The 11,746-nt window shown below is 35.6% G+C and overlaps 1 protein-coding gene across 2 annotated transcripts in view; it reads right to left on the reverse strand.

The window, feature by feature from the left end:
* Positions 1 to 1,466: 1,466 nt before the first annotated feature.
* CLEC6A (C-type lectin domain containing 6A) overlaps positions 1,467 to 11,746 on the reverse strand; it is a 23,061-nt gene continuing 12,781 nt past the window's right edge. For both annotated transcript variants that reach the window (XM_017894250.1, XM_017894251.1), the window contains 2 exons: positions 4,185 to 4,300; positions 1,467 to 3,103 (listed from right to left, as the gene is read on the reverse strand). In XM_017894250.1, the coding sequence (XP_017749739.1) occupies positions 2,959 to 3,103; positions 4,185 to 4,300 (261 nt within the window). In that variant the 3' untranslated portion in view covers positions 1,467 to 2,958. The remainder of the gene's footprint in view (positions 3,104 to 4,184; positions 4,301 to 11,746) is intronic.

Consider the following 11,746-nt stretch of genomic DNA (forward strand, 5'->3'; position numbering starts at 1 on the left):
AAAAAAAAAAAAAAAAAAAAAAAAAAAAAAAAAAAAAAATGTAGCCTCTAATATTTTATTTGTGAAAAAAGACTGAAGATCAATGAATTCCTTTACATTAATTTAGTTTAAGAAGCTAGATAAACAAAATTAAAATAAATCCAAAGACAGAAGAATCAATTAATAACAAAAACAGCCATTAATTAATTAGAAAAAAGTACATATAATCAGAAAAGCTGAGTCTCTTTTATAAAGCACATTTAATATAACTTTGACAAGCTTGATCAAGTTAAAAGAAGAAAGATACATGCAAAATTAATTAAAATAAAATGCTACACATTCTTCAGATGCAAGGGTAGACTAAAATTATATACATACACTATTCACAGATTAAATCAACAAATTAAAAATTAATATGAAATATATGATTGTCTAAAAAATACTATATTAACTAACAAGAGTTAGAAATCCTAAGTCTCAAAATCATAGAAGAAAAGAAAAATATGGTCAAAGAAGTAGTCTTAAATAGGGAGCAAGTCCAGAGAATTTTACAGATAAATTTAACTACTTCTAAGAAATATACACTTACATTACAGACAAATTTAACCAAATTATTCAGAGAACAGAAGATGAAAAGCACTCTAACTCATTCTATGAAGCTAGCATAAACTGATTCCAAACTAGGATAGCACCAAAAGGAAAAATATGGGCCATCTCACTTAAGGATGGTGATGTTAAGGCCAAATATAACAATGTATTTAAAGAATGCTGTAGCACAACCATACCGGATGTAGCCAATCAGCACTCACACCCATTCCCACCTCCTTTGTTGTGCCTGCCAGTGCTTCAAAGTCTGGAAAGCTATGAACAACATTTTTTAGACTTTCTTCCAATTATGTTATTGATGTAAATGTGGAACCTATTAAATTCAATAGCATGAGGTGTGGGAAGTAAAAACAAAGCAGCAGCTAATTTCTTGCTGGTGTTTCCGCTGATGAACAAGATCACAGACTGTGATTTTCCAGATGTCCTTGTTATGGTTAGATGGAGTACCCAGTGTCTAGTCACCAGCTTCATTATAGTGATGCTGGCATGAAGACAAAGACAACACTTTCTGGATCCCAGGAGCACAACAATTTCAGTGTGATCTTGAACACAAAGGTATCAGTCAAGAACCCCAAACTTCCATTAATCTAGCCTCCAGTGGATTTTATATTCCAATAATTTTTCAAATTTGCACTTTGCACAATAGCATATTAATCACAATTTTTTTTTAGATGGAGTTTTGCTCTTGTCTCCCAGGCTAAAGTGCAATGGCACAGTCTCGGCTCACTGCAATCTCTGCCTCCCAGTTCAAGTAATTCTCCTGCCTCAGCCTCCCAAGTAGCTGGGATTACAGGCACGCACCACCATGCCTGGCTAATTTTTGTATTTTTAGTAGAGACAGAGTTTTGCCATGTTGGCCAGGCTGGTCCCAAACTCCTGACCTCAGGTGATCTGCCCCCTTTGGCCTCCCAAAGTGCTAGGATTATGAGCATGAGCCACCATGCCCGACCTGATCATAATTTTAGATTCATCCTATGCTATCCTCTTTACACTCTTGTTTCATTTTGTTTTGTTTTGTTTGATATTTATGTTAACTTCACTGCCCAATACAAAAACTAGAATTTTAGAACACCTCTTCATTTTAATACCCAAATGTCATAGACCTTGAATATCTCTCAATACAGCATTTTTTGAGTAGAATTTATGTAAGGAAAATGTATATTTATGTACTTTCCAAAGCAGTTCTACAAAGTTAAACACAAATCAATAATGTATATGGGATCTTATTGATCTATATTTCCTCCCACTTTTGGAATTATGTTTTTTAATTTCATCATTAAAATTGGAATAAAATGATGTCTTATTTTCTTGACCTACAGTTATTACTTTGTGAATGAAGCTGAGCATCTCTATAAAAGCATGCTTTTTGTATGCATTTCCTCATCAAGTGCTTGTTCAAATATTTTGCTCATTTTTTTGTGATCTAATTAATTTGTGATAGATATTCATATATGCTTGGCATTAATACTGTATCAGTTATAAGTGTTTAAAATATCTTCCTCCAGTCATTTTTATTTTAATTTTCTTTATGATGTTTTAATGAACAGAAGTCCATAATTTTAGTGTAGGAGATTTTTTAAATTAATTTATTTTTCACTACACTTTTTTTTCGTATCTTTTAAAATAAATTTTGCTGTGATAGCCTCCAAGATGGCTTTTGGTGATTATCACATTCTGTTATTCATGCCTTTGGGTATTCCCCTTCCTTATTATATCAGATCTGTTTTTTGTGACCAATGGGGTAGAGCAGAAGTTATGGTGCATAACTGCTGAGTGTAGTTCATTAAAGACATTACTACTTTTACTTGTTCTTTTGGATCACTTGTTCCAATAGCAGCTGGCCACCATATTGTAAGGAGATTCAGTTAGCCCTGTGGATAGTTCCACATGGTCAGAAACTGAGGCCTCCTAGCAATAGCCAACACCAAGTTGCCAGCCATGAGAGTGAATCATCTGAAAACAGGTCTTTCAACTCTTGTCAGGCCTTCAGATGATTGTACTTCCAACTACCATCTTGACCAAAAAGATTTCTTTATGGTATATTGAGGAAGAAAAGTCATACTTTGCAAAAGATGCTTTCTTATAAATCTTTCAACAAACAAAATAGAACAGTCTCTGAAACAATAAATGTTTGTGTAATGAAGTGTGAAGAAAGAAAAAAATGAATAACAAGTGAAAGAATGGAACAAAGAGAAGAAGGGTGCATTCTATCATTAGTGGGAAGGAGGAAACTAGAAGATTGATTAAAGGGAAACAGGTATCTTTCCATTTCTATGAACCTCTATAACATAAGGGTTATGCGTAAATTACAGAAAGAAATTATCATATCAGAATAGGTTTCAATTTTAAAGACATCACCGAAAAAAGTTCTACTCATAGGTAAATCTTATTCATCTCACATATTGAATTCCTGCTAGTTTCACAGATAACATCATTCCAGCCCCATCCTGTAGGTTTCCAGAAGACTATTGAAGCACATTTCTCTGCTGAATGATTGGGCTCATTTGGATGCCAAAATCTAAATGAAAAAAAAAAAAAGGTAGGTAGACATCTTCAATGAATGCATGGTGAATGATTAGAAAGTATAAACGTTTGGAGTGAACAGAGTGGGACTTAGGAAGAGAGAACGTTCCAAAGATTGTTCCTCCTTCTCATACTGCCCTCCTCACATCCTTAAGTATGGACACATACTTTTACACTTGTTCCTTTAGCATTCTCCTGGCAAAATTTTATGAGATGGTTTATTCTTAGATCTTTCTGCTGCAATCATCTTCCTCTTTACAGAGCCTTTATCCTGGCTGGGGTTATTAAATAATTTCTTTCTTACTGACATGAAATAAAGAGGCTATCTCCTTACATCTGTGTATTCTTATCATCTTCCTAAGCTTCTTTATTCTCATGGATCTGCCTTAAGTGAATGTTAGGATGCCTGAGTCTGGATGTAAAAGTTACCCTGCCTCCAGGGAATACATTCTGGGTAAAGAGTGGGAGGTTGGACATAACTTCTGGAATTACAAGACCTGTTTTGATACTCACTCATTTTATCTTGGGCAAGTAATTCAATCTCCTCAAGTATTAGATTCCTCATCTTTAAAATAGGAATTATAATAAGGTCCCTAACTAACCCACGAGATTGTGAAAGAATCAAATAGGATAATGTATAACTGAATTCTTTTTTAAAGCCACAAGTAAATAGTATTATTATGTAATTTTTCTACTAAAATTGTACATAGTTCTGACCTAGATATTTTAAGTTTTATTAATTAGAGATCAGTTTAAGTGTCTACTGGTGTTTAGAAACAGCAAAATATAATAGTTTAGATCACCACCTCTTGAGTCAGATACACAAGGAGTTGACATCCAGTTTCTCATCTTATTAGTTTATTGATTTGGGGCAAGTTATTTAATTTTTCATCTGTAAAATTAGTGCAGAAAAAGAGATGTTTTCATGAAGTTTAAGTGACATCATGCATATCCTTAGTAATGCTTAATAATTGTTGGATCCTATTATCATAATTATCAATATTAACATTATTAGTCACTCCTAACAAAATTTCCCTAGATTTTCTATGTAAACAAGGCCCCAGATCTGCACTCACCTGACATTTTTCTTGAAAGGTGTCTTATCAATCCATTGCCAATTATTATTACCTTGTGGGTCTGAAAGCCCCAGAAAATAAGAAAATGACTTATTCAGCTGCTGGACAATGAAATTCTGCATGAAGGAAAAAAAAAGGAGTCAAAGACTTTGGTATTTCCAGATTGAACAAAGTAAAGTTTCCTTATAGCCTTCAGAGCTATTCTATAGAAGAAAACACAAGGTGCAAGGAGCAGTCACACGATGGTCTACTGACCAGGAGTACAGGCCAAAAGTACCAACATCATTACAGGGAAGAAACTGTCCTAATACAGGAATTCCTGTCTCAGAATTTCATTCTTTTCTTTACCAAGGAACAGAATTGTCTTTAAATGTACATAAATTTATTTTTGTGTTTTCAATCTTTTTTTTATTTTATATGTTCAGATGGTGTAATGGCTGATTCTATGTATCAACCTGACTGGGCCAAGGGGTGACCAGATGAGAGTAAGGGTGTTTTCAGATGAGACTAGCATTTGAATTGGTAAGCTCAGTAGTAGATTGCTCCCACCCCAGTGTGGGTATGCATCAGCCAATCTGTTGAGGGCCTGAATAGAAAAAAAAGGCAGAGGAAGGAGAAATTCATCCATTTTTAAATTTCTTCCTGGCTGCCTGCTGCTTGACCTGAGACATCGATCTTTTACTACCCTTGGACTAGATTTACACCATTGGTTCCCCTGGATTTCAGGCCTTTGAACTCAAACTGGACCTATACCACCGACTTTTCTGGGTCTCCTACTTCCAGATGGCAGACTGCAGGACTTCTTAGCCTACATAATCATGTGAGCCAATTTTTTCATAAAAATCTCTTCATATATACATATGTGTGTATATATATAGAGAGAGAGAAAATTTTTCTGGAGCACATTGACTGCTAAGATGTGTTCCATATTAATTTCCTATTGTTTTTCAGTGAAATTGCATTGGGGTTCTTAAAATACAAATTTGTTTCTCTACTCCCCTGAGTACTTCTTCCCTGGAAAGCAGCAAATGACTAACCATCATTCTCAGCAAACTATCACAAGGGCAGAAAATCAAACAGCACATGTTCTCACTCATAGGTGGGAATTGAACAATGAGAACACTTGGACACAGGTTGGGGAATATCACACACTGAGGCCTGTTGTGGGGTTGGGGGCTGGGGGAGGGATAGCATTAGGAGAAATACCTAATATAGATGGCGAGTTAATGGGTGCAGCAAACCAACATGGCACGTGTATACCTATGTAACAAACCTGCATGTTGTGCACATGTACCCTAGAATTTAAAGAATAATTTAAAAAAAAAGAAAGTGAGTAGCAAATTACTTGGAAAAGTTAAACATAATAGAGAGCTCACTAGGTTTTAACTATAGTTGATTTATTTATTTCATAAAAAATAATTCTTCTCATCTCTTCAATTGAGCCTCTAAAATACCTTTAGCTATGTCCAGATTGTTTTCCTATAAGTAATTTTATCAAGGCAAATGGAAATTAATTTTGAATTGAACCTGAAGGCTTAATGAGTATTTGTTGTGTATTGCTCTGAGGCTTCCTGACATAACCTAATATTCCAGGGTGGGGAGTAGTGCTTCTCAGTCAAAAATGTTAGGAAAGTTTTCCTGGCACTAATTTGTATTTTTAAAAATACCTGCTCCAAAGAATAAAGCCAGACACATCACATTACCCAACTTCAAACTATACTATAAGGCTACAGTAACCAAAACATTAGAGTACTGCTACAAATATAGACACATAGACCAATGGGACAAAATAGAGAACCTAGAAATCAAGCCGAACACCTGAAGCCGTCTGGTCTTTGACAAAGTTGACAATAGAAAGCAATAGAGAAAGGACTCCCCATTCAATAAATGGTGCTGGATAGCTGGGTAATCATATGCAGAAGAATAAATCTGAACCCCTACCTTTCACCATAGACAAACATTAACTCAAAATGGATTAAAAGTTAAAGTATATGACCTCAAATATAAGAATCCTAGAACAAACCCTAGGAACCACCATCCTGGACATCAGCCTTGGGAAAGAATTTGTGACTAAGTCCTCAAAAGCAATTGCAATGAAAACAAAAATTCTCAAGTGGGACCTAATTAAACTAAACTGCTTCTTAGCAAAAGAAACTATCAATGGAGCAAACAGACAACCCACAAAATATGAGAAATATTCACAAATTACACATCCAACAAAGGTCTAATATCCAGAATCTATGAAGAACTTAAATAATTGAACAAACAAGAAACAAACAATACCATTAAAAAATGGGCAAAAGACATAAACAGACACTTCTCAAAAGAAGACATATAAGCAGCCAACAAACATCTGGAAAAATGCACATCTCTAATAATGAGAGAAATGCAAACAAAAAGCACAACGAGATACCATTTCACAGCAGTCAGAATGGCTATTACTTAAAAGTCAAAAACAACAGATGCTGGAGAGGCTGTGCAGAAAAGGGAACACTTACATACAGTGCTGGTGGGAATGTAAATTAGTTCAGCCTCCATGGAAAGCAATTTGAAGATTTCTCAAAAAACATAAAACAGAAGTACCATTCAACCCAGAAATCCCATTACTGGGTATATATCGAGCAGAAAATAAATCATCTCACCAAAAAATGTATGTACTCATCTGTTCATTGCAATAGTATTTCCAATAGTAAAAACATGGAATCAACCTAGGTGCCCATCAATGGTGAACTGGATAAAGAAAATATAATACATATACACCATGGAATACTATATAGTCATTAAAATGATTTAAATCACGCCCTCTGCAGCAACATCAATGCAGCTGGAGGCCATTATCCTAAGTGAATTAACACAGGAACAGAAAACCAAATACCACATGTTCTCACTTATAAGAAGTAGGAGCTAAACATTGAGTACTCATGGATATAAACATAGCAAAAATAGACACTGGGGACTAGTAGAGGAGGAAGGGAGGAGGAATGGAGTGGGGCAATGGTTGAAATACTAACTATTGGATACTACGCTTAGTACCTGGGTAAGAGGATCAATTGTACCCCAAATCTCAGCATTGTGCAATATACTCATATAACAAACACGAACATGTACTTCCTAAATCTAAGATAGAAGTTGAAGTTTTTTTTAAAGTACATGCTCCACTGATATCACTAAGATGGCAGAATAGAAAGCCCCATGCCCTAGTTCCCCCATGAAGACACTGACTCAACAATATATGAATCAAATTGCCTGTGTGAACTTCAGAAAAATAGTTAAAAGATTGCAGCCCCACTGGTAAGACCAAAGCTGAGAAAACTGGCATTGAAGCAGGTAAGAAAGTTTGTTGCATTTACTTGCCATAGTCCTTCCTCATACTGGCACACAAAGCAATAGAGAAAAAACTCCCATCTCTAAGCATCTCTCTTGGAAGGGAAAGAGAAGAGTGAAACCTGCATCAACTTTCTGGCTTTCCAGGGGACTGCCTTAGGGACTGGTTTCTGTCACACCTAATTCAGACTACTAATGGGAAACAACATATCTGGGAGACTTGGTGGCTGCTGAGAACAGAAGCAAGCATGGCAGCTTATTACTGCTCTAGAGAGACTGGTACTGCATATAGACACCAGGTAAAGCAAGAGAATACGAGCTCCTAAAAATGAAACCTGTGTAAATTACTTTATCTGGAAAAGTACACACACAGGTCCAGAGAAGATGCATCACCAGAAAAAGTTTGAGAGACTCCTAGAATCTATGCCCAGCTAATTGGTGAAGGTCTGTATGAAGCCAGACAATGAACAATAGAATAGGTGTTTTTTTAATGCCCAAATGTAAACAAAAGATCTCAAGACATACAATTAAACAAAAAAACAAGGCTAAATTAAAGGAACAAAATAAATCTCCAGACACTGTACCTAAAGAAAAAAGATTTGTAAATAACATGACAAAAACTTCAAAGTTACGATCTTAAAAATCTCAATGAGTGGCCAGGCGCGGTGGCTCAAGCCTGTAATCCCAGCACTTTGGGAGGCCGAGACGGGTGGATCACGAGGTCAGGAGATCGAGACCATCCTGGCTAACACGGTGAAACCTCGTCTCTACTAAAAGAATACAAAAAACTAGCTGGGCGAGGTAGCGGGTGCCTGTAGTCCCAGCTACTCGGGAGGCTGAGGCAGGAGAATGGCGTAAACCCGGGAGGCGGAGCTTGCAGTGAGCTGAGATCCGGCCCGCTGCACTCCAGCCTGGGCGACAGAGCGAGACTCCATCTCAAAAAAAAAAAAAAAATCTCAATGAGTTAAAAGACAACACAGATACAGTGCTAAACAAAATGTGGAAAATGATGCACAAACAAAATGAGAATATCAACAGATAGGATCTATTGAATTTTAAAAAAAATATAAACTGGAACTGAAGAATCCAATAAACGAACTGAAAAATTCACTAGAGAGGTTCAGCAGAAGATTTGATCAAGCAGAAGAAACAATCGGTGAACTTGAGGACAAGTCTTTTGAAATTTTCAGGTCATAGGAGCAAAAGAAAACGAATGAAGAAAAGTGGAGAGGGCTTTCCACATGGTTTCATGTGGAAACCATGAAGTGGACCAATATAGGCATTGTGGGAGTCATAGGAGGAGAACAAAGAAAAAAGGGGGAAGAAAATCTATCTGAAGAAATCATCACCAAAATCTTCCCAAATTTCATGAGAGAAATGGACATACAAGTTCAAGAAGCTCAATTACAACTAGAACAAATCCAAAGAGACTCATACTAACTGTATTTAATCAAACTGTCAAAAGCCACAGAGAAAGAATGTTAAAAGCAGCAAGAGAAAAGTGCTCTCATATACAACCAAGCTCCCATAACTGTCAGCAGATTTCTCAGTGAAACCTTACAGGACAGAAGGGATTGTTATGATACATTCAAAATACTAAAAAAAATAAAAACAGCCAACTAAGAAAATTGTATCTGGGAAAGCTATCATTCAAAAGTGAAGAAGAGGCTGGGTGCCGTGACTCACATCTGTAATCCCAGCACTTTAAGAAGCTGAGGCAGGTGAATCACTTGAGGCCGGGGGTTGAAGACCAGCCTGGCCAATATGGTAAAACCTCATCTCTACTAAAAATGAAAAAATTAGCCGGGTGTGGTGGCACATGCCTGTAATCTCAGCTACTCAGGAGGCTGAGGCACAAGAATCTCTCCAGCCTGGGAGGCAGAGGTTGCAGTGAGCCAAGATGACACCACTACACTCCAGCCTGGGTGACAGAAGGAGACTCTGTTTCAAAAAACAAATTTTTTAAAAAGTGAAGAAATTAAGAATTTCCCAGATAAACAAAAGCTGAGAGAATTCATTGCCACTAGATTCACCCTAAAACAAATACTAAAGGGAATCCTTTAAGTTGAAGTGAAAGACTGGTAGATAGAATCATGAAAGCATATGCAAGATTTCTGGTAAAAGTAGATATATACATAAATACAGAATACTGTAATATTGTAATGTTAGTGCATAAATCACTTTTAATTCTCATACAGAATTCAATTGACTTGTCCTCAAATTCACTGATTCTTTCTTACATTCTTTTAATACATTTCTTTAAAAATGTATTAAAATAGCTATAAAATCTATGATAAATGAATGATGTAAAAATAAGTAATTTGCGACACCAGTAACATAAATGGGGATGGGGGAATATCTGAAGGAATAGAGGGCTTTTTGTATACAATTGAAGTTAAGTTGTTTTCATCTTAAAATGGTTATAATTTTAATATCTTTAGTATGTTTTATGTAATCCCCATAAAGATAACAACAAACAAATACTTATAGAAGATACACAAAAGGAAATGAGAAAGGAATCAAAACATACCACTCCAGAAAATCAATGAAACACAAGAGATAGCAGCAAGAGAGGAACAAAAGGACAAAATACACAAGATATACAGAAATACTGAGCAAAACAGCAATATTAACTCCTTCTCTATAAAGAATTGCTTTAAATGTAAATGGATTAAACTTCCCAAGACCTAGATTGGTGCAATGACTAATAAAAAACAAGATCCAACTATATGTATACAAAAGACTTACGTTAGCTCAAAAGCACTCACAGGCCAAAAGTGAAAAGAAAGGAAAACATATTCCATGCTAATGTTAACAAAGAGAGAGCACGGGTCACCATATTTATATCAGACAGATAAAATTTAACTCAAAAGCTGCCCCAAGAGAGAAAGAAAGAAGATATGGCAATTATAAATATATATGCACCCAATATCAGAGCACCTAAATATATAAGACAAACATTACAGAAGTAAAGGGAGAAATAGACACCACCACAATAAGTGGGAGCTAAGGTATGATTAGGAGACATTGATAAATGCTTATCTACAGTAAGTAAGAAAACGGAAAGAAGATTCAAATGACTAAAATGAGATGTGAAATGGAAGATATTACAAAATATCTGCAGAAATAAAAGGATTGTAAGAGACTACTGTGAACAATTATATGCCAACAAATTAGGTAACAGAAGAAATTCATAGAATTCTAGAAACATACCACCTGCCAAGACTGATGGATGAAGAAATAAAAATCTGAATAGATCAATAACTAGTAGGGAAATTAATCTGTAATCAAAACCTCCCAACAAAAAAAGCCAAGAATCGGAAGACTTCACTAGTGACTACCGTACATTTAAAGAAGAATTAACACTAATCCTCCTGAAATGATATCAAAAAATCGAAGAGGAGGAAATCTTTCTGAACTCATTTGATGAGGTCAGCATTTTCCTGGTATCAAAACTAGAAAAAGATACTATGATAAAACAACAGGCTAATATGCCTGATGAAGATTGATATAAAAACTCTCAGCAGAATACTACAAACCACTCCAATAATATACTAAAAGGGTTAAACACAATGACCAGCTGGGATTTATTTCTGGAATGTGAAAATTGTTCAACACATGAAAGTCAACGTAATAAACCACATTAAGAGAATTAAGAACAAAAACCACATGATTACCTCAACTGGTGCATAAAACCCATTTGACAAAATCCAACATCCTTTACTAATAGAAACACTCAGCAAACAAGAGAAGGAAAGTATCAACAGAAGGAAAGTATCTCTACACGATAAAAGTCATATATATAAAGCCTACAACTAACATCATACTCAATTTTTCTGTTTCAATAGGTTTTGGGGGAACAGATGGTGTTTGGTTACATGAATAAGTTCTTTAGTGATAATTTCTGATATTTTGGTGCACCCATCATGCAAGCAGTGTACACTGTACCCAATGTGTAGTCTTATCCCTCACCCATCTCCCATACTTTCCCCTGACTCCCCAAAGTCCATTGTATTATTCTTATGCCTTTGCATCCTCATAGCTTAGCACCCACTTATGAGTGAGAATATACGATGTTTGGTTTTCCATTCGTGAGTTACTTCACTTAGAATAATGGTCTTTAATTCCATCCAAGTTGCTGCCAATGCCATTATTTCATTTCTTTTTATGGTTGAGCAGTATTTTGTTATATATATATGTGTGTGTGTGTGTATACATATATATGGAGTATATATATG

The sequence above is a fragment of the Rhinopithecus bieti genome, unplaced genomic scaffold, assembly GCF_001698545.2.
Source record: "Rhinopithecus bieti isolate Rb0 unplaced genomic scaffold, ASM169854v2 scaffold_23748, whole genome shotgun sequence".
In the NCBI taxonomy this organism is placed as follows: Eukaryota; Metazoa; Chordata; class Mammalia; order Primates; family Cercopithecidae; genus Rhinopithecus; species Rhinopithecus bieti.